General features: G+C 33.2%; 3 protein-coding genes across 3 annotated transcripts; all 3 read left to right on the top strand.

Moving 5' to 3' along the window:
* The first annotated feature begins 4,193 nt into the window (after positions 1-4,193).
* Positions 4,194-7,130, top strand: LOC11438730 (LEAF RUST 10 DISEASE-RESISTANCE LOCUS RECEPTOR-LIKE PROTEIN KINASE-like 1.2). The gene is made up of 4 exons (XM_024785704.2): positions 4,194-4,556; positions 5,381-5,413; positions 5,519-5,779; positions 6,034-7,130. Exons 1-4 carry the CDS (start codon positions 4,343-4,345, stop codon positions 6,948-6,950), a joined length of 1,425 nt encoding a protein of 474 aa, XP_024641472.2. The 5' UTR covers positions 4,194-4,342; the 3' UTR covers positions 6,951-7,130.
* Positions 7,131-15,665: 8,535 nt separating this feature from the next.
* Positions 15,666-16,591, top strand: LOC11445404 (kunitz-type trypsin inhibitor-like 2 protein). The gene has a single exon (XM_003619168.4). The coding sequence runs from the start codon at positions 15,725-15,727 to the stop codon at positions 16,412-16,414; it is 690 nt and encodes a 229-aa protein (XP_003619216.4). The 5' UTR covers positions 15,666-15,724; the 3' UTR covers positions 16,415-16,591.
* Positions 16,592-22,907: 6,316 nt separating this feature from the next.
* On the top strand, positions 22,908-23,564 carry LOC11442801 (kunitz-type trypsin inhibitor-like 2 protein). Its single transcript, XM_003619171.3, has one exon. It carries the CDS (start codon positions 22,908-22,910, stop codon positions 23,562-23,564), a length of 657 nt encoding a protein of 218 aa, XP_003619219.1.
* Positions 23,565-24,385: the final 821 nt, after the last annotated feature.

Here is a 24,385-nt window from a genome sequence, read left to right on the forward strand (position 1 = left end):
TGTTGGATCCTATTCATAACTTTGTTGATAATGATTTCTTATGAGTGTTACACATAAGACCATCCACAATGAGAGTGTTTCACCTATTTAGCACCACATTAAATAGGCACCCCCATTGTGGAGTATAATATTTGGGTGTCTATGGAGAAAAGTGGCTATGGAAGCACCCTCTCTCCATTTTTTGCGGGTCTCATTTAATAAATCTTAATATAATAAAGAAATTTCGTTGAAATGTAATTACATATAATTATTTGTGGGACCTATTTAATAATTTCTTTTGATGTGTTGGGTTGGAGAAAATTGGTGCTTATTAAGTATTATCGTAAATGAGTTAATCATAACCTATTTAGCACAGACACTCCTCGGATTAGGCGTATCCCAGTGTCGTGTCCGACACCGACACGACACAGATCAGACACCGACACTTGTAATTACATTGAATTGTGTAATTTTTTCAAATTATTAGTTGTGTCGACGTGTTAGTGTCCGTGTTGTGTCATGTGCCGTGTCCGCATCCGTGCTTCATAAATCATAATGATACATTTTGTTTCTAAAACAATTAAGTGTAATATTTGGATCCATTTAAGAACTCAATTTAGGGTGCTATGTGGATGGTCTAAGCGTTTCCTTAAAGTTGTCTACATAGTTCAGATATCAGTTAATCATAATGATACATCTTGTTTCTAAAACAATTGAGTGTGGCTGAAGAAATAGAGTAACCTGATTTGTATCTCAACGTGATTAAAAAACATGAAGTGAATGATAATCTAAAAGAAAGCATGTAACTTCAAAATTTGATATTCATTTCATATGTTTACAAAATTTTATATGAAAAAAAATATATAATACATTCAACTTTTTTAATTTTTTGAAAGTATAATACATTCAACTTGTCCATGACTATATTGGCATGGTGAACATGAATCATTAGAAAGTAAAAAATAGAAAGTTTTATATATGAAAAAATAATTTTTTCATGGTCCTTCAATTATTTTAAACAAATGTCTCTTTTCTATCGTGAAAGGTTGAAAAATTAACTGAAAAATAATAAATTGAAAGTTTTTAATCGTGCAAGTTTTTTCTTATCTTTCAAAAAAATTATAAAGTTTTTTATATCAACAATGTTATATCCTACGAATTCCAACACCACGAATGTATTATTTTTATATTAGAAAAAATAAAAATTGGGGTGGAATGCATGGTGGTGTTGGTCTTATTCTTATTTTTCTTAGCATTTCGTGGAAACATGCATTTCCCTTTTTATATTACATTTTCACTATTTATTGAAGAGACAAACACATCACATTGGTCTATTGAAGAGGCATCGTCTAAGTGTGCAATAGGGGCAAATACAATATTCTAACCTACCTAAGTGGTATAAATATTTTATTATGTTTAGCATTGCATGAGCTTTATATACTATAAATTCATCCTATTATATTTGTTACAAGAAACGAGAAAAAATAATATGGCTAAAACTCTCAAATTTTTATGCGGTTTAGTTTTATTTGTTTACCTATTTTTTATTAAAAAGGATGTTGCCGGTAACACATTTTTAATGGCAGATAATATTGAATGCGATACTGATGCTGGTTGTCCTAAAATGGTTCACCACATCTTTTATAAGTGTATTGACAACAAATGTAAACAATTTAGAAGGTCATAACATAAATCTCATAATATGTAGTTCTTGCGCTAAAAAATATTATGGTTATACTGACTTCTTCTCTGTTTTGGATGTATCACGCTAGCCTCTAATTTAGGCATTTCACTGAAGAATTTTAATTATCTATCATATTTAAGTTGAACAATTATTTGTCAAGCTTAACTTATCTCTTATCTCGCAGCTAAACTTCAGATTACTTGATCTCTTTTCCGCGAGAGTCAAAGGGTTAACAAGGAAAAAAGTAATACAACCAAATCACTTAAAGGGGCACAAACCAAGTTGAATGAACTCTATTTATATAAGGAAAAAAAATTTAATATCGTGCATTTGTGTTGGACATTGGTATCGGATTCTATTGCCGCAAATTCAAATTTCAAAAAAGAAATTCCTCATTACATTAGGAGTTGCTTCTGTTCTCCAGAAAATTCCAAAACTTTCTAAACTTTACATTAGCAGCAGCTTATGTTCACCACAAAATTCAATTTTTTTTCTGTCAACCTTGCATTAGCGATGACTTTTGTTTGTTGCAAAATTCAATTTTTTCCACCTTACATTTGTGTGTAGCACCGCAAATTTTGTATTGAAAAACACCTACCACAAATGGTCAATTGCCAACACATTTTATTTTTAAAAAAGTTAGCCACAAAAGTTATGAGAATGACTTTTCTCGTGAAGTTAACATTGTAACATCAAAAGTGTTGTGAGTAACACCCCACTATTTGTACAGTGGCATCAAAAGTTCAGCCCTCATAGTATCATCAATTCATCAGATTAACAAGAATGCACTTAATCTAATTTTATCCTACCTTATTTTAAGTGTAACACCCCACAAAATGTAACACTTAAAAATATCACATGATATCAGCAATTCTGTTTGGATGTTAAAGATGCTAACGATAAGATTAATATTAACTTTTTTAAAAAAGTTAGTTTCATGACTGCAACGTAGAAGCTCCCAATTTTTAAATGGGTGTATTGCTACATTCCACACACACACATATATATAAGACACAAATGTTACTTATCAAAATCGATAATTAGTACTTGAAGAACAAAATGAATAATCAAGCAAATTCACATGAAATCTCTTCCCAAACTTACGTTCTATCTAATTTCCATGATGAAACAAGGGTTAATATAACAAATCTCTTAAACAGATTAGGGAAATACTAAATAGGATTTTGATTATATCTCTACAAATAAATCAATTATCATCAATTTGAATGGACTTCTAAACAAAGTTCGTGTGTTCAAAAATCCCCTCAGTGATGAGGAATTGGGTTTCTACCTTGCCATTCAATTCTTTGTCCATTCTTTTCCCTCTAACATGCGCAAGATTAATAGGGATATGGCAACCTTTCAATTATCTCAGCATCAATATAATATCTAAGAAAATGAATTTAATGTTATTCGTAACAAATGTGTTGCAACCGGTGAAACCATTTCTCAATTAAAAATTGCCGAATCTGCTAACGATGTTCATATCAAAGATCTAGAATAACAAATTCGTATCGCCTGCAAGAAAAGAGACGCAAATGGTAAAGCCATTTCTCAATTAACAATTACTGAATCGACTAATGATGTTCATGTCAATGATCTACAGGAAAAATCAAGGCATGGGTCTCTCGCGGCTGCTCAGCATGGGTCTCTCGACTAGTTACGTTATAAAGCAAAAATCAAGGCAAGCTTAGAGTGTGACACGTGTTCAAGAGGACAATTTCGGATTTCGGACGGCAAACTCTTTTCTTATACTAAGAGAGATATGGTGTGTCTCCGTAATTCTACTTTTTAATAACAGAAAAAGAAACGACAAGGAAAGAGAGTGGAAATTTGGTAGATGACTTTTCAACTTGACTCTATGGCAGTGTAAAAATCATTTTACTTTAAATTTCATTAACAAATCAATGATCAACAGAACTGCTTCAAAATCAAAGCTTTTGTTCTTCTTTGTTCTCAACATAATGATTAATCATATTCCTATTATGCTCATAATTACCCACATCTCTTTCTTCATCTTAGTAACAACTTCCAACTCTCAACAGCCACCTCAATCATTTTACAATTATTCAAGTTGTAAAGACATCAAGAACTCCTACAACTGTGGAAATATCTCCAACATCTCTTATCCATTCTGGGGACAAAGTCGTCCTCTTTACTGTGGTGCTCGCAACCCTTTTTACCTTAACTGCGGCAAAAGTTATGGTGCATAAGCCATTTCCTTATGTACCGTGCATAAACACATCATAACCATTAGATTTCTTTTATTTTGAACAAAAATGGTTTTGGCTCACTTTGGGGGTGTAGGAAGCAATTATGTTGGGATTTATGCACGGTGCATAAGGATTTCCTTATGCACCATAACCACTCCCCCACATTATCAAACTCAAAAGAACAGACCTTGATCAAAATCTATGTTCTCCTCAATTTCATGATACTTATTTGTCTCCACCTCTCTTTAAATATCCCCCAAGTGTCAACCACACCATCACCATATACTACAATTGTACTTCCAAAAGTTCCACTGTCTCTCAATATTTAGCTAAAAATTCAATATGCGGATCTCACAGTCCTTCTCTCAGTCATGTCGGCGATGAAGATAAGTTGTTTGAAGAAGATCCTTCTCTGAAATGTCAGAAACATATCAAAGTGCCAATAGGAGCATATTCTCCTCTAGAGATGGATTATTTTGAGGGTGGTAAACTTAAAAGAGTATTGAATGAAGGGTTTGAGGTAAAGTATAATGTGAATGAAGAATGTTTAAGGTGCTTGGGAAGTGAAGGAGGAGATTGTTTGATTGATTCTATTGATAAACATGTTGAGTTATGCTATCATGATGATTTAACTGATGCATCTATTGCTTCACCCACAGTTCTTTCTTCTGATGACAAAAGTATGTCTTCTCTTTCTTTATCTCTTCTCATGACATTTTTGTTTGCATCTTCTAGTCTTTAGTTTAATTTAATCAGATTATTTAGAAACAGCTAATTATGATTATCCACACATATACATTTAATTATGATTATGATGTTTGTCATTTGTTATGATTTTCACTGACTCAGTCAAGGAAAGAAGAATAGAAGGACGTCAAGGAATATTGTGATTATTCCTTGTATTTAGTTTAATTTAATCAGATTATTTAGAAACAACTAAAATCTTAAGGGTATATATTGGTGATTCCATTTGTGAAAGGAGTTGTTGTATTGCATTTGTATGCATGTGCAAGAAAGTCTTCATTTTCATACTAAATTATCATACACGCAGGGCCGGCCTAAGGGCCAAGCCACCAAAGCGAGGGCTTTAGGCCTCAAGATTTTGGGTTAAAATAAAGCCTCAAAATAAGTCAATTTAGTTATAAATTATAACTAAAAATGGTTATAGGTGAAGTTTACTACTGTAATATGACATACTAATGATCAATATTTATCTAGCTTAGTTGGTCAATTTTAAGGCCTCAAATTCTTTTGCACCAAAGTTCAAATCTTAGATTCAACAAAATTTAATTTATTATGTTTTTAATAAGCAATGTGTTATTTTTTTTTTCAATTCCAAAAGGCTTCATTATAAAAAAATTTGGTACATGCTGGGTCCTTTGCCAAGTTTTTGGTACATTAAGCCATAAATATGCATGGCTATGTTTGTTATACACAAGTAGAATACTCCCCTCGAATTAAAACAATACTAACTCATCTTTGCTTTAACAACTAATTACTGCAGCTCCATGGAATTGGAAGAAGAAACTCGTTATTGGTAATAAAATCCAATTTTCCTTTGATTGTTTTCATATTTTTTTCCGTGTAGATACTTTATTATTATCAAAATTAACTGATTTCGATGTCGTATCATTGCTTGTAGGTGTTGTTTCTTCTGTGTTAGGATCATTTGCAGTGGTCAATGCTATATATATTTTCTATAGGCACCGAAAGAATAAAAGTTTTGCAAACTCAAATGTAAATTCTCGCAGCTTCGCTTCTGATTTCTTTTCAAAAGATCTCGAGAGGGGAAGTCAAAACATTGGAGTGCAACATTTCACTTATAGTGAGCTTGAAGAAGCCACAAACTACTTTGATCCATCCAAAGGATTAGGAAAAGGGGGCTTTGGAACAGTCTATTTCGGTAAAAACTAGCATATTCGCATATTTGAAATGGATTCCTTTTAACGTTCAAGATTCCTATCTTTCAATAGACTAAATTAAAATATTTGAGCTGCCAGACCTATATCGATTAACATATAATTAAACTGACTATAGTGACAATAGGAAGTTCCGACTATAGGGAATTATGTTTAGTGTGTTTATTGTATTTAATGAAATTTTTGCATTTTCAATGCTCCTAACAAAGATTTTTGTCATATGATGTTTCCTGTCTAGGAAAACTGCATGATGGTCGAAGTGTTGCTGTGAAGAGATTATATATGAAAAATTATAAAAGAGTACTTGAGCAATTCATGAATGAAGTTCACATCCTTGCTCGATTAGTCCACCGAAATCTTGTGTCGCTATATGGATGTACTTCACGCCACAGCCGCGTACTTATTCTTGCTTACGAGTATGTTTCTAACGGAACTGTAGCTGATCATCTTAATGGTAATCAAGCAAAACATGGAAAACTTTCTTGGCATATTAGAATGAATATTGCTGTGGAGACGGCAAGTGCATTGAAATATCTCCATGTTTCTGACATCATTCATAGAGATATAAAAACCAACAATATTCTTCTTGACACTCATTTTCATGTCAAAGTAGCAGATTTTGGACTCTCGCGCCTTTTTCCAATTGATCATAGTCATGTTTCAACAGCTCCACAAGGGACTCCAGGTTACTTAGACCCTGAGTATTATGCACACTCCCACCTTACTCATAAAAGTGATGTCTACAGCTTCGGAGTAGTGATGATCGAGTTGATATCATCTTTGCCTGCTGTTGATATGACAAGGCCTAGGGATGATATCAATCTGTCCACCATGGCTATGAACAAAATTCAAAATCAAGCTTTGCACGAACTTGTGGATCCTTCCCTCGGTTTTGACACAGATTTGAAGGTAAATGAAATGATAAATGCCGTGGCCGAGTTAGCATTTCGGTGTCTTCAAATTTCCAAAGATATGAGACCGCGCATGGATGAAGTGTTTAAAACTTTACAAGATATTCAGGGTGCTGGTGCGAATGAAAGCCAATGTGAAGCAGCGAACATTTCAAACTCTCATGACGACATTGTGTTGTGCAATTATGATCCACGCCCGCTATCACCTGATCCAAATGATGTGAAATACAGCACCAAGTGCTAGTGGATAGAGTGTTAGAATTTTGATATAGTAATTAAACTCTAGTTTAGCTAACGGTATAAAGAAAAGCAGTTAAGCAGAACAAATAAGGGTAAATTTTTTAATTGAAAATCCACTGTGCTTGATACTTGCCCTTCAAAGTTTGTATTAATTCTTTACAATAAAGGTGTGTTTTGCATCAATTTTTTAACTGCAAATTGGAAACTGTTTGTTGTAGATTTGTTTATACTGATTTTTATGAATGTATCTAATTATTTACTACTTGGAGTAGCTATAGAAATAATCATACACTTCATTCTCTCAATTCTTTCATAAAACCATAATTTTGATCTGTTTACCTATAAACTGAGAATTACAAAAATGAATTTATGAGGAATTAACAAATTCTTTCACTTAAATGATTTCATATGTTTAAGTGTATATGATATTGTTTAACTACATGTTGACGCGTATCTTAGGCCACATGCCGACACGTGGTTAGCCTTGTGACCGGTCCAGTTGTTATTAATAATCACAAAGATGGAGAGATTTGTTCTTGATGAATATGGTGATTGTATTACTGCTTCTTGATGAATAGGGGTAAAAGATTTGAAAATTTAAATTAATATCATATGATTATTTTTGTACATTGAAGTAATATATAATATAGCAGCATTTTATTTATGTGTTTAAATGTATATGACCCGTGCGGCAACATAGGAGGACGATCTAGTATGATATAAAGTTTTTTTTTAAGAAGTTAAACTAACCCATCTAAATTAACATTAGACAGAATCGAACATGAGATCTTGTGAAGTAGCACACTCTCAAGTTCCAAACCAATATCATTAGGCCAACCCAAGTGGGTTTAGGATGAGGAAGCACGAGGTCACTAGAACAAGATCTCACATTACAAGAAAAAACATAAAAAACAGAGAATATAAAAGCCAACAAACGGCATTATCCGAAGGAATAACCAATACAATGGAATGAATTACTCCAATAATCATGGAATTCAAAAGCTAAGATATTTGATTTATTAACGTTTGAACAAATGTGTTTAATTTTGAAGTTGTCATATTTTTACCAAATTTTTAGCTCTGATATCGTTGTGGGATTGTGGCTTTTTGAGCAGTGCGATATATTTACACGGAAAAAAATTTCAAAACTCTCAACAATGAACTAGCGATGCTTTTTTGAAATAAGTAGCTTTTTATCAACTTTTATATTTTAAAAAATATTATTTCATAGGAAAAACAACATTTTATTGTTTTTAAGTACAATTATATTTTTTTGTCAAAAAAAAAGTAGCATTATATTTTATTTTTTTTACATTTTGTCGTATAAATAGTCAATTTTAACTATTAAAGTAATTAAAATTTAAAAAATTTAAAATGTTTCATCAACATTTTCTAAAAATAAGATTAAATTATCATAAATGTAAATGATAAAAAATAACTTTTTAATAAACAATTTATTTAGCTATTAATTTAAAGACTACATGCACACTCGAATTTGTCATTTTCGAGAGTATAGTAGAAATTGTTATTATGAGAATTCGTTTTAGCTATTTCCAAGTTTCGCAAGTTAAATAAATACTCCCTCCGTCCCAAATTGTATGTCACTTTAGAAAAAATATTTGTCCCAAAATTATATGTCGCTTTACAATACCAATGAAAAATTAATGTTACTTTTCCTATTATATCCGTAACTATTTATTGCTCTCTCTTCATTCAATTTCTTCATTTATCTTTTCCATATCATTTATTGAGGACAATTTTGTAAAACAACTCATAATATCTCTTTCTCACACAATATTAATTACATTTCTTAAATGTCCAAAACGTCATACAATTTGGGACGGAGGGAGTATAAGTTAAGTTACGTTTTTTTGTTTAACATGCGCAACTTATTATTATTTTTCCTTTTTTTAATAAAAAATTGTATATGTTAAGATTGAGAAAAGACTACGAATATCACTTAAAGTACCGAAAACTAAAAGCAGGAACATAAGAAAATAACACAATAAAAGTAGGCATGGCAATGGGGCGGGGTGGAGACGAGTTTTTACATTTGGGACGGGTTTGGGTGTGGGTTCGGGATGGGTACCTATATACCCATTACCTGTCTCATACCCGTGTTTTGAAATCGGGGAAAACCCATATCCATACCCAAACCCATTCAAAACGGAGAAAACCCGTTAAATTGGGTTTGATTCGGGCGGATAACCGTGAGTATGGATTTTGTTGCAATGCCTAAATAAAAGAGAGGGAAACGGGCTAACATAATAAAAGACAAAGAGAAACGGCCACAGGATTTGTTAATGTCAAAGAAAAAAATGTATTCATGTCATGCATTCAGATCATCAGTAGCCGTCCAATCAATACTACCTCCGTCCCTAATTATAAGACCCTTTTGAGAATTTTTTTTGTCCCTTTTTATAAGATTCATTTGCTATTTCCAACTACATTAATTATTTCTTTACATACATGCCCCTATTAATTATACATCTTTTTCTTCAATCAGCAATAAATAACATGTTGAAAACATAAATCATCTCTCTCTTAAAGGATAAAATTGTAAAAACAATACTAATTACAAACATATTTAATACAAATATCCACTTTCTTAATTCCCGTTATTTTTTCAAAAGGGTCCTATAATTAGGGACGGAGGTAGTATTAAATAGTCCAAAAAAATACAGATTTTATGAAAAATAGATTTTACCATTAGAAGTGCAAGAGCCAGACATAATCCCAGGTTGCAGTGTGAAAAGATAATTACTTTGTATCATTTCTTATTAGATGAGATATTTGATAATATGCACTATTGATTTGTTATAATTTGATCATATTTTTCTATTAATACTAGCGAAAAGATGGTATTTTTTATTCACAATTTCATTAATATATAGTTTTAAACCCTATTATAAAATATGAAACAACCCAAAATAAAATTAAAATATGTGAAAAATACTAAAGTCGATTAAGTATGGTTATTTAAAAGCGAATTTTGTACTCTAAATTATAAAGTTAATTAGAAAATATTTAAATTTAATTGTCATTGACATTTAGATTATAAAGAAACGAATTTATATTTTTTAAATGGTGATTCAAAATTAATATATATTAAAAAAATATTTATTTATGTTAAAATAGATTAAAGTTTTGTTCATATTTAATTATTAAAGGAGGGGGTTGTAATTCAAGCATCTTATAGGGGATGGGGAGTATAAATCTTACTTTTCAAGGGAGGGGAGTGTATATTTTAACATAAGAGAGGACACCTGGCGGTTTGCAACTTGTTATGGAAAAGAAAAAAAAATTGAAACTAGTTTTTTTTAATGTTGTTTGTATTTTATCCAATACACCTCCCCATTTACTTTTGAATTGCTTCAATTTCTCTTCTTTTCCGGAATGTATAAGCCAATTTCTCTTATACTTTACTGCTAAATTTGAAAAACTCAAGGAAAAAAAGCTTTTCGGTTACATTGTGTTCTATGTGATATTATACTCTTGAAACTATGTATTTTTTGGGCAGAATCAACATCAATGTATTTTTTCTAGGTAAATCTTTAAGCTTTTGAAAGATGGAGTTAATCAACCCTTTTTGGTTTGGGCAATGTTTAAGTTTTTGTAAGCGTACGTCAGTATTCAAGTAACTTGCGGAAGCTTTAAGGGTTCTGAAAGCTTTGAAATGGATTCAAGTGAATAATCTAATCAATATCGTGGTGGAATCGAATGCTAAGCTGATAGTAGATGCGATTATTGAGAAGAAGAAGAAGATTAGAAGCTATTGGGGAATGAGAGTCACTCAATGTTTTGAGTTGATGAAGTCTTTAGGTAGGATTGTAATCCAATGGGTTCGTAGACTAGGAAACGAAGTGGCGGAAGTTTTACCCCATACCCCTACAATTATACCTTTTCCCTTACATTTTGCATGAATTGTCAATTTTACCCTCGTATATATACCATTCCCATTTTGTCACTTTTCTTTAAAGTTTTCCGAGAGAAAGATAGATTAAGATTACGAATACAAAGTATTTTGCGGAAAACATAATTCTGAAAAAGGGTAAGTTGAAGTAGAGGAAAGGGAAGATGAAATGGATGTTGTCATGGATGATGCTGGAGACACATGATGTTGATTTGGAGTTTTTTTTTTTTTACTGAGTTAGGGTTTTTAGTTTTTGAGTAACGTTTTAATTGATTTTATTCGATTGAATTCTGTATTATTTGAAAGCAAAGAAAAGCATAAACATAAATTAAAATCTCAAATTAGCTATTCGATCCTAGCCCTGGGAGATAGCTTTCATGGGTTAGAAGAAAATCAAGGGAACATTTCTTTTACGGACCCAAGAAAAATTCAAGCAAACTCATCATCTTTCACCCATTTTCTTAAAATCTTAATAGATTCTCCACATTGTTTTTCTACTACGACTTTGAAGTACTGAAACATATCAAATGCTTCACTCTTAGCCTTAATCAGATACAATCAGATTTTTCTGCTAAACTCATCAACAAAACTGATGAAGTATTTGTTTTCGCCTAATGAAGGAACCTCTAAAGGACCATGCATATATGAATACACAACATTCAATAGCTCCTTTGATCTATGTGTTGTACTAGAACTTAATGCATTTCTAGGTTGCTTGCCTAGTATCATAAACTGTACTAGGTATCTCAATTTTAGGTACACCAAGAACCATTTCTTTATCAACTAATTGATTAAAACCTCTAAAATTAAGATGACCAAACCTATAGTGCCATAACAAACTATCTTCATTTTTCACTATAGCAGATAAACAATTCAGTGTCGCAGCTTTCATGTTAGTCTGAAATGTCCGATTCTTTGCGAGAGTAGTTTTCAAAGATATACACAATATAGAACATCCTTCAGATGAGTCGTAAGCGACCGTGGCTGCCCATTGAGCATCACTGGAGGAGTTGTTTGTTGAAACAAATGATATTGACTCAGTTCACTATGGAACAAATATTAAATAACAATAATACTAATAAAATAATATTAAAAATCGGGGTGTTACACCTCACCCATCACCTATTATCCTATATTGTGATACTAAAGTTTCTCTTCACATAGTTGCTAACCCTGCATTTTATGAGAGAACAAAGCATATAGAAAATGATTGTCATGTGGTTAGAGATAAAGTGAAGGCATGACTAATTCATCTGCTACTTGTATCCTCAAAAGAACATGTTGCTTACATCATGACAAAACCATTACATCTTGGTCTTTTCAACAATTTCAAAAGCAAGCTTGGAACAATCAACATTTATTCCAGCTTGAGGGAAAAGGGTAGGAAAATAATTTTTCTTTTTTATTAATATAGAAAAGTTGTTAACTGATACCCCAATTAACTTTTTTTTTTTTTTTTTTTCTTTTTTTCGTTTTAAAAAAAGATACCTCGTATCTATATGAACACTACTCATGTGTGTGATTCATTCTATGTATAACTTCCACTTTTTTCAATTCACATAAAACTAGGTCTACTCAACTGAAAAATGTGTGTTTATAATTAGTCTTTTAACTTAATTTTCACATATGTTCCAACATTTTCTTTTTAAAAAGGACACTAAATAAACATCAAGATATCCCAATCACGAGCTTCTCGTGGCCTATAAAATATTGATCCTTATAACAAAAGATGATTTAGCTCCTCGTATATGGATAACCTTAATTTTGTGTGCATGCGGCCTCGAGTAGAGTAACCTTAATTTTTTATACAGCTATTGGAACGTGTATTATCCGGTTAAAAAATAATACATCATGCATGAAAACAATATTGAAATGTCCACTATGAACCCAACGACAAATTATGGTGGGTAAAAAACACAATATTGGAGTTTAATTAATAATTAAATGTAAGTACAAACAAACACTTGTAAAAACAAATGTATAGATCACATGAATGGAAAATATATATATGTTAAGGAACCAAGGGATGGCCTTTGGGATGGGTTGAAATATTACTCTTATCATCATTACTTTGTAATTAGTACTATATAAATTCATTTTCTTACCTGGCTTGGATAAATTTATTAAAAATATATTATCAGATGTCGATGATTATGAATGAATCTTTCGTAATATAAAATCAAAAAAATTACATCATAAAAGATACATAACTTTATTGATTGATCCGATACATAATATTTTTTAGAACTCACATTGAGCGATACAACATTTGTATGGTAAAACATGATGGCGGGCCAGCCACAACTTTTCTTTAAACTATTATCGTTTTGCTTTTTAGATTTTGATTTTGGGTTAATAGTGTTTTTCACCCCTGTAATATATGTCATTTCTGGTTTTCGTCCCTATAAAATTTTCGTTTTAATTTGCACCCTCGTAAAATTTTTATTTTCCGGAAAACACAACTAATAGGCCATTTTCAGAATTTTTTTTTCAAGAAATTTTGGTTTTTTGAATGGCTTATTAAAGGTGTTTTCGGAAAATAAAATTTTTACGAGGGTGCAAATCAAACTGAAAATTTTATAGGGGTGAAAATCGGAAATGACATATATTACAGGGGTGAAAAACACTATTAACCCTTTTTTTATAACAATAAAAATTGGAATATATGACGACCAAAAGAGACTCCTTAGAAGCATAAGGTGTGCCATCAAGAGCTTAAAAAATTTACAAGTTTACAACCAAACAAGCAACTAGGAAGCAACATCAAAGATAATTAGTCAATACCCAAACAAACAATAGGACTCGACCACCACAAATGAGAATCTAAACATAAATATTAGTTGTCTTCATCCACTACAAGGAGTGTAACTTAACTTTATCTAACAGTTGGTGAATGGTGCTTTCTGTATTCTTGAAAATTTTATTATTTCTTTCATTCCACAAAACTCATGCAACATAACCAAACAAGTTCCATAAAGGAACGCCGAACTCACGACCCTCTTGCAGAATAAACAAACTGAATAACATGCATGACCTGTAAATGGTGTGTATCAGTCGATGAAAAGCCAAGCCACGCCCGCTCAAGACCCGAGAGAGAATCGATATAGGGACAAGAGAGAAATAAATGACGAGTAGTCTCGATACGCCGACACCCAATCATGCTAACTGATTTTCATGAGAAATAATGCCACACGCCACAAAACTATCCTTCATCGCCAATCGATTTCAAAGAAGATGCCAAGCCAAAATAGACACTTTCAAGGGAATATGTTTATGCCAAATGAGTTCTGAAGTAGCATCAAGTCTAGGGACCTCCTGAGTCGTAAGCTTCTGATAGACATTCCGAATCAAGTAACCGCCACTAGAAGCAAGATTCCACTGCCAATAATCAAAAGAATTATTCTACAAAGAAATGTCATCAAGCAAAATCCCACACTTCTCAAACAGCTCCTCCTCCCATGCCCACAATCGACAGCGCCACTGCCAGGCCGCCACTCAAAAAGACGCTTAAACCGCACACACAAGGGGCACCCTCCTAACCACAGGTCAGTTAAAAAAAAAAGTATTCATCCCACCGCCAACCATCCTTCGAGTACACTCCTTAAACCACCGACCTCCAAACACACCTTTGCCATCATGAATTTTCGCTATCTCCCTTCGTCAAAAAGAACCACTTCGGCCCCTAACCTCGAGCCTCTCATTCACCTCACCATACCGAGCTACCAACAACTTAAGATTGTTTTGAAGCTTTAGCATCTAAATTGATCATCACTGAGATTTCAAATTCTCTCTTATAGTGTAAATCAATTATCTTTTATCTAGTGAAAGATAAATTCTCCCTCCATTTTTTCTTGTCTGATTTTAATCATTCAAATCCATACAAATTGTAAATCTCATCTAGCTTTAAGGGTACTAAAGTGTTAGTTTAAGGAAAGTTTGTAAAAGTCTAAGTGGATAACTTAGCAAGAAGGTGGAAGCCTGCTGAGGCTTAGAGAATATATGTGTTGTAATTGTTCAGCTGAACAAAGATTGTAAGGTGCAAGATTTGAGTGGTTATCTCAAGCATCATAGTGGAAACTCTCACAAGATTGTGGGAAGTGGACTAGCCCATATTAGGTGAACCTCTATAAATCTTTGTGTGTTCCTTCTCTCTTGCATGTACTCTTTAATTTCAGTATGCACTACACACACAAACACATTTATTTTATTAAGTAGTTTCTGCATAAGAACTTCATAACGTTCTGAAGTGATTTCACTAACTTAACCATTCCAGGTAAACAACTTGAGAATTAATTTTAAGTTACATGATAATTTTTAAAGGGTTAGAATCCCCCACCCCCTCCTTGTGACTATTTTATCTACTTCAAATATATGATGAAGCTTTGAAGTAGGAAAGAGCATGTAAATGCAGAGAGGACAAGACAAACTTAAGGAGAACCAGACGCCCACCAAATGAGAGAAATCTACTCCTCCATCCAGACAACACCGTTCTCAAAACAAGAAACGCATCGGATCACCACCAATGGGCAAACCTAGATACAAAAAAAAGAGTAATTTTTTAGAGAATGACAATGATTAATATATTTTTAATTTTAAGAATGTTATAACTCCTTAGATTAAATTTGAAGAATTCATGTAAACCTTTCAAATGAGGAGGGTTTATATTATGAAGATATATGAAACCCCAAAGCGTTAGATTAAATTAGGTTTCAATGATTTCTTAAAAATATATTAATCATTATTCATTTTTATATATCGATAAACATGAATGATTTGTTAGAACAAGTCTATAAATAAAGGTTTCAATGGTACAACAATTGCACCACAAATACACACAAACACAAACACAAACAAAAAAAATTGCCATGAAGCCTACATTAGTTACTACCCTTTGTTTCCTCCTCTTTTCCTTCACCATCTACTTTCCATTACCCTTTACACATGCAAATAAAATTATCGTCAAAGATATATTTGGGAACCCCGTTGTTCCTAGTGGCAGCTACTATATTTGGCCTGATTACTTAATAAATGGTGGTGAATTGAGGCTTGGTGAAACAGAAAATTCAACATGTCCATTTACTGTACTTCAAGATTATTCTAACCTTGGTCCTGGTCTGCCAGTAAAATTTACCCCACAAAATCAAACAAGTAGTGATGATCCCATCACTTTAATGTTGCCTATTGAGATTACATTTGAAAACAAACCAGATTGTGCAGAATCCTCCAAGTGGTTGGTGGTTGAAGCAGAAAATGAGTACCCTACACCATGGGTGACTATTGATGGTACAAACAAGAATGTTTATGATGGTTATTTTATGATAGTTGGATTCAAGAAGACGGGATACCTTATCTTTTTCTGTCACAAGTTATTATCTCCTACACCAGGTGTATGTATTTATTTAAGTAGGAGGAATGACGAAAATGGAATGCGTTTGGTCTATGAAATGGATGGTGATGCCTTAGGAGCGGTATTCGTTAACGTTAATGATGCTGCTAGAGCTCGAAGATCATCGGTACTTAAGAAGGACCACGCATTTAGGCTACCTATGATCTGAATGCGTGAATGTGTGTTTTCTTTTGCCCGTTTCTATGTCTTTTCTTCTGTTCTTGCTTGAAATGTTCTGTTTTTTTCTTTATTGTTTCTTGTTATCTTCATCCATGTAGTGAGTTTAAGTACGCTTTGTAATCATATCTCAATTTTAATAAATTAAATTTGCCACTATTCAATTAGACATGAGTGATTGTCACGATTGAATTTGAAGGTGAAAATACTATAACCTAGCAATTTTGCATCGTGTTTAATATTTTTGGATTGATAAATCTGAAAGTTTCAAGGTTGCTCTTCGGGCACCCTTGATTTGCTAAAAAATCAAAATACCGTTTGCAGAGAGTTGAACTTAACTGTCGTTCATCACACAACAATAGTTGACTAGTAGTTGACACTTTTATAAACGGTCCAATTACTATTTTAGTCTCAAAATCTTGTTAAGGGAACTGCACTTATCTGTCGTTCACCATGCAATGGTAGCTAAGTACGGTTCGACACTTTTTATATTGGTGTAATCACTGTTTTAGTCCCTTTCTTTAGAGCCGTTTCTCTGTCTTTTATTTTCTTCTTTTCATTTGTTCCTGTTTTTAGTCTTGGTTTTTGCTATTTTTCTTGTTTCTTTGTTCTTTTCCTCAGTGCAATGAGTTTTAGTATTCTTCGTAATTATTTCTCAATTTTGAAGATCGCAGTTGAAGAACGGTGGTTCACGGATGGTGTGGTAGAGACACGTTAACACTCCAACGCTTACCAAATTTTTGGTGTGACGGATCTCTTGATAGATGAGGAATGTGTCTGCAGACACGTTAACACTTCAACTCTTAAGTCAATATCGGGAAAAGGAGGATATAACAAAGCATGCGACGGATGGGCTAGAGGTTGGGATCGAGGATTATGCTATGATTGTTCAAGACCGTGATATTCAAGTTGCGGGTATTTCCATTGTCCATGACGAACTATAAACTCGTGCTTCTTCGGTTCCCATATCTTCACAGTTTTTGAGAGCTTCTCAGTTAGATTTGGTTTCTTTATCTCTTGCAGGAGGTGATCTGTGGGTGATTCCAAAGGTAGTTACTGAAAAAAAGAAGGTTGATGGGGGTTCCAGGCACTCATCTCGTAATCTGTAGAGAGTTGCGAGGATGCTAGCTAAGGATAGAATGAAGATCTTCAAAATTTTGTCTAGGCAGGCAAGTGAGCAGAAGGCAAGATTGTTATCTAAATCTTCTAAGTCAAAGGACATTGATCGATCTCACCATTCAAAAATATTTTCTAATACTTCTATTTTATATGTCAATAAGGATTGGGAACATTGTGTGTCTTTATAGGGTTGTACTAAGGCGGCGGATGCAAATGTTTGTGGGATTGGTGGTTTGATTGGTGTTAAGTATAAAGGAGATAAAGGAAATATATTTAATGTGTTGTCAAAAGAGGTTAGGCGTAGTTTTAGAGAGGAGGTGGGGAGAATTTTTGCCAAGGGGGAATACAGAGGGTGTGGTGTCGGTTGCTAGGTGGTGGCCGTAGGTGTGTGTGTGTTTGGGGTGGATTTTTGTTCTAATGAAGATTGTTTCGTATAATGTCAGGGGGTTAGGATATTTTGAGAAGCAAGGTGAGGTTAGGCGTTTGGTGGTTGACAAGAAACCTTTTGTTGTTTGTTTTTAAGAATCAAAATTGGGTTTGGTAGATGACTAGTTGGTTAAGGAAATTTGGGGAAGTTCTGTGGTGGGTTACTCTCTTCAACCATTGATGGAGCTTCTGGTGGCTTATTGACGGTGTGGGATAGAAGTTGTGTGGATGTCTCCTCAACTTCTAGTTTTCCGCATGTTTTGGTGATCAGAGGTCGGGTTCTTAAAACTAATGAGAAGTTTGTTATTGATGATGTTTATCCTCTATGTGACACGACGGCGAAGCAGGTATTATGGGATCAACTGTCGCATTTTGATAATAATAGTGTGGCCAACCTCTGTTTATGTGGTGATTTTAACTCAGTTCGATCTGATGGGATAAAACCGCAAGTGCACGATTATATCGAAGTAGTAAAAAGATAGTATCGTTCCGACAGGGAATTTTTTAATTCAATTAACTATAGTTGATGATTAGAGAGAGTTCAATTTGCAAAGTTGGGGTTTTTAACGGTTGAAAATAATAATAAAAGAGAGCCTTGAGATTATTGGTCCATCATGGCGACAAATCTTTCATAAACCAAACCATTAAACCTAAAGGAAAATGTTACATAGACACCTTTTAATTGCATACATCCTTGTACACCCCATATATTAGGAAGAGAGAAGAGAAGAAGAAAGAGAAAGTGTACTTGTGCGGGGTCCATATGGCCACATGTCAGATTTTTGTGTGGGTGTCAAGGGGTGTATTGCCACCTAAGGGTGTTTATGTATCATAACTCAAACCTAAAACCTCATGTTAGACCTAATTTTTAACGACAAGTTTCTCTTTAGCCTATCACATCTCCTTTCGGTCTCAGTGAGTGTGTTCCTCTAGCAACCACGCCTATTTTCATGGTATACTTCTAATTTTTATTTAATTATATTTAGGTATACAATCTTAATTAATTTACACTATATGGCTTGTAACAATTAAAATTTCACATTAAATTCAACCCATCAGGGCTGTGTTTGGTAACACGAATAAGCTAGCTTATAGCTTGTTGGACTAGCTTATAAGCTTATTTTGATATAATAAGATGTGTTTGGTAAAAAGTTTTTTTCACTAGCGTATAACGTTTTTTGAGAAGCTATTTCAAGTAGCTTTTGAGCTTATAACTGATAGTTATTTATATTTTCTTCCAATTTTAACCCTATTAATTTAATTTAATTATTTTTTAATAAAACAACATGTTCATGGCTTAAAAATAACCGCGAAGTTCATAGTGTTTTTTTTTTAATAAGACAAATTTTCTCCTTTGAGAAAAAAACTGTCATGCTTTATTAATTTTTTAATGAACGCTTTATATATATTTCTTAAAAGAAATGTTTTATATTTAACTAAAATGCAGAGATGAAAATTGTCGGTGAAATTTTATTGGACACTAAAACCAAAAGTTTGAATATTTATAGAGATCCAAATAATAGTTAACCATAAAATAAAATAATAAAAAATAAATACATTAGAAAATATATATATATATATATATATATATATATATATATATATATATATATATATAAACATATCATTTTATTTTATTTTATACTTATCAGCTATTTCAACAACTAATTTTACTGAACACTTCAATTTTAATAAACCATCTTTGGAGCTATAAGCTATTAGTTATAAGATATCAGCTTTCAGCTAGTTTATAGCTTATTTATACCAAACACACCCCACATACGTTAATAAATTTTGTTCCATTCCAAAACCTAGAACACACATGACATTCAATTTCTTCTTCGGTCTTCTTCCTATCTTGATTGTTCAATTCTCTCATTCGAGAATTGTCATCGTGAAATCCCTCTCTAATTCCGTCACTAAATTTTCCGACCATGAAATTTGTGAGGAATTTCATTTTTTCCGTCACTAATTTCCCTCGCTAATTTTTCTTTTTCTGGTAGTGGTTGTTTCCATAATCACATCAGGTATCGTGACTTGATTTGATTTTTCATTTTCGTTTCTTTCTCACTACTATCGTGACTTGATTGCAACTGTTTTACACTTATAACTTCCACTTTTTTCAATTCACATAATACTAGTTCTACTCAACAGAGAAATTTGTGTTTAGTCTTTTAACTTAATTTTCACATATGTTCCAACATTTTCTTTTTTAAAAAGGACACATTAATTAACTTTTAAATACAGCAACACTAAATAAACATCAAGATATCCCATTCACGAGCTTCTCGTGGCCTATAAAATATTCATCCTTATAACGAAAGATGATTTAGCTCCTCGTATATGGATAACCTTAATTTTGTGTGTATGCGGCCTCGAGTAGAGTAACCTTAATTTTTTATACAGCTATTGGAACGTGTATTATCCGGTTAAAAAATAATACATCATGCATGAAAACAATATTGATTTGTCCACTATGAACCCAATGACAGAATTATGGATCACATGCATGGAAAATATATATATATATATATATATATATATATATATATATATATATATATATATATATATATATATATATATATATATATATGGGGTTTGCTAGGATACACCCATTAGTTTTTATTAAATGCATAAAAAATATATATGTTAAGACACCAAAAGTATTACTCTTATTATCATTACTTTGTAATTAGTACTTTATAAATTCATTTTCTTACCTGGCTTGGATAAATTTATTAAAAATATATTATCAGATGTCCTTGATTATAAATGAATCTTTCGCAATAAAAAATACAAAAATATTAAATAATAAAAGAAACATAACTTTATTGATTCATCCGAGACATTATATTTTTGGAACTCACATTGAGCGATACCAAACAAGCAACTAGAAAGCAACTTAACTTTATTATATGCCCAAACCAACAATATAATAGGACCCAACCACCACAAACGAGAATATAAACAAACATTAATATTAGTTGTCTTTATCCACTACATGGAGTGTAACTTAACTTTATCTAATAGTTGGTGAATGGTGCTTTCCGTATTCTTGAAAATTTTATTATTTCTTTAATTCCACAAAACTCATGCGCAACATAATTAAACAAGTTGCATAAAGGAACGCCAAACTCACGACCCTCCTGAAAAATAAACAAACTGAATAGCATGATCCTTTAAATGGTACGTATCAGTCGTGAAAAGCCAAGCCACACCCGCTCAAGAACCCATAGAGAATCGAAATAATAAGGACAAGAGAGAAATAAATGATGAGTAGTCTCGATACGCCCACACCCAGTCATGCTAACTAACTTTCATGAGAAATAATGCCACCGCCATAAAACTGTCCTTCGTCGACAATCGATTTCGAAAAAGACGCCAATCCAAAATAGAAACCTTTTAAAGGAACTTGTTTATGCCAAATGAGTTCTGAAGTAGCATCAAGGCTAGGGACCTTTTGAGTAGTAAGCTTCTGATGCACATTTTGAATAGAGTAACCGCCACTAGGAGCAAGTTTCCACTGCCAATAATCTGAAGAATTGTTCTACAAAGAAATGTCATCAAGCAAAATCCTACACTTCTCTGACAGCTCCTCCCCCCACACCCACAATCGACGCACCATTGTCAGGCCGCCCCTCCCTCCTCCCACCCTAAACCATCCACTACCGATATTGACTTGTTTTTAGACGAATCGAAAAGACGCTTAAACCGAACAGTTAAGGGGAACCCTCATAACCACATGTCAGTTTAAAAAAACGTATTTGTCCCATCGCCAACCATCCTTCGAGTACACTCCTTAAACCACAACCTCCATACACACCTTTGCCATCATGAATTGTCGCTACCTCCCTTCTCCAAAAAGAACCACTTCGGCCCCCAACCTCATACCTCTCATTTCCTCGCCATACCGAGCTACCAACACCTTGTACCATAAACCCTTTTTAGCCACTAACATCCTATATCATAATTTACCTACAAAGCAAAGTTAAACTCCCTCATCTTCCTAACCCCTAAACCTCCATAATCCTTAGTCAAACAGATATTATGCCAACCAATCCAAGAAATTTTCCTATATTTCTCACTCCGTCCCTAAATATTTTTTTTTTCTTTCAATAAATTAAAGATTCAATAGAAGAGATAATACTTGATGAAGGTTTGAACAAGGAAAGAGCATATAAAGGCATAGAGGACAAGACAGACTTAAGGAGAACCAGACGCCCACCAAAGGAGAGAAATCTACTCCTCCACCCAGACAACACCGTTCTCAAAACAATAAACGCATCGGATCACCACCAATGGTCAAACCTAGATACAATAAACGAGTAATTTTTTAGAGAATGATTAATTAATGATAATGATTAATATATTTTGAATTTTCAGAATGTTATAACTCCCTAGATTAAATTTGAAGAATTCATGTAAGCCCTCCAACTGAGGAGGGTATGAAGATATCAGAAACCCCATAGCCTTCCCCTCTCATTGTCATTTATTAATTCCACTTAATTCTTCATTTTTTTCAAGCTCCTCCCCTCTAATCTTGGAAACAAAACCTAAGGAAGTAGTTCAACGTCCGGAGAAGAAGTGAACTCTAAGAAGTGATGTTTAGTGACTTTGAATCTGTATTGTATCGATTTACCGTATCAATTTAAATTAATGAATATGGTATTTTTTTTTTTTTAAATAAAATAAAAAATAATAGTTTAAAGAGAATCTGCGAATATATGGCCGGCCATCATGTGGGAGACCACATGAACGTTGTTGGGTTCCTTAATTTTTTTATTTTTTTCATACATGTGATGTATATATTCATTTTTATATATCGATAAACATAATGTTTTTTTAAAACAAGTCTATAAATAAAGGTTTCATTGATACAACAATTGCACCACAAATACACACAAACACAAACACAAACACAAACAAATAAAATTGCCATGAAGCCTACATTAGTTACTACCCTTTGTTTCCTCCTCTTTTCCTTCACCATCTACTTTCCATTACCGTTTACACATGCAAATGATTTTATCGTCAAAGATATATTTGGGAACCCCGTTGTTCCTAGTGGCAGCTACTATATTTGGCCTGATTACTTAGTAAGTGGTGGTGAATTGAGGCTTGGTGAAACAGAAAATTCAACATGTCCATTTACTGTACTTCAAGATTATTCTAACCTTGGTCCTGGCCTGCCAGTAAAATTTACCCCACAAAATCAAACAAGTGGTGATGATCCCATCACTTTAAGCTTGCATATAGACATTGCATTTGAAAACAAGCCAGATTGTGCAGAATCCTCCAAGTGGTTGGTGGTTGAAGCAGAAAATGAGTACCCTACACCATGGCTGGCTATTGATGGTACTGGAAAGAAGGTTTATGATGATGGCTGGTTTGAAATTATTGGATACAAGAAAACGGGATACCTTATCTATTTCTGTCACAAGTTATCTCCTACACTAGGTGAATGTATTTACTTAAGTAGGAAGAATGACAAAAATGGAATGCGTTTGGTCTATGAAATGGATGGTGATGCCTTAGCAGCGGTATTCGTTAACATTAATGATGCTGCTAGAGCTAGAAGATCATCGGCGATTTGAATAAAATCAAAAGTTAGAAGGACCATGCATTCACGCTAACTATGATCTGAATGCGTGAATGTGTGTTTTCTTTCCCGTTTCAATGTGTTTTATTGTGTTATTTTCTTCTGTTCTTGCTTCTTCTGTATTTTTCTTTGTTGTTTCTTGTTCTCTTCATCCCTGTAATGAGTTTAAGTACTCTTTGTAATCATATTTAAATTTTAATAAAAGAAATATAAGAGGTGATTGTTTGATTTTCTCATTCACTGTCAAAGGAATATATACAACAAATTTCCCAAGCTACATGCCTAAAGATTAGGAGATATTGATAAGGAAATTATGTATGAGATATGCTATTAAAATACAAGAGATATTCCAGAAGCTACCTATGTTATCAGATAATTACATGGTCAACTATAGCTGTTAATTGTTACTAATTACATGCTAAAATGCAGCTGCTAATTACTAACACAATACTCCCCCTCAAGTTGGAGCATGAAGATTTCGAATGCCCAACTTGTGACGGAGAAACTGAAACTGTTGCTTCCCGAGAGCTTTGTTAAAGATGTCCGCTAGTTGCATGTTAGTACAAACATTGAAGGTGGAATGGAGCAGAAATATGGAGAGCTGCTTGTCAAAGGAATGGAGAACTCCAAGAGACTAGAGTAAAGATTTAAGCCAAATAAGCTCACAACTAGTGGTAGCCATAGAGCAATATTCGGCTTCGGCAGATGACTGAGAAATTGTCGGCTGCTTCTTAGTCTTCCAAGAAATGGGAGAAACACCCAACATAATAAAGTATCCAGTGAGAGATCGATGAGTCAAAGGACATGTAGCATAAT

The sequence above is a fragment of the Medicago truncatula genome, chromosome 6 (assembly GCF_003473485.1).
Source record: "Medicago truncatula cultivar Jemalong A17 chromosome 6, MtrunA17r5.0-ANR, whole genome shotgun sequence".
NCBI lineage: Eukaryota > Viridiplantae > Streptophyta > Magnoliopsida > Fabales > Fabaceae > Medicago > Medicago truncatula.

What these genes read in the sequence shown, in the direction of transcription:
- LOC11438730 (XM_024785704.2), top strand. Translation starts at nt 4,343, where the DNA reads ATGGATTATTTTGAGGGTGGTAAACTTAAAAGAGTATTGAATGAAGGG. An exon ending in TCTTTCTTCTGATGACAAAA is followed by an intron (nt 4,557 to 5,380) that starts GTATGTCTTCTC and finishes TAATTACTGCAG; the next exon opens with CTCCATGGAATTGGAAGAAG. An exon ending in CTTTGGAACAGTCTATTTCG is followed by an intron (nt 5,780 to 6,033) that starts GTAAAAACTAGC and finishes TTTCCTGTCTAG; the next exon opens with GAAAACTGCATGATGGTCGA.
- LOC11445404 (XM_003619168.4), top strand. Translation starts at nt 15,725, where the DNA reads ATGAAGCCTACATTAGTTACTACCCTTTGTTTCCTCCTCTTTTCCTTC.
- LOC11442801 (XM_003619171.3), top strand. Translation starts at nt 22,908, where the DNA reads ATGAAGCCTACATTAGTTACTACCCTTTGTTTCCTCCTCTTTTCCTTC.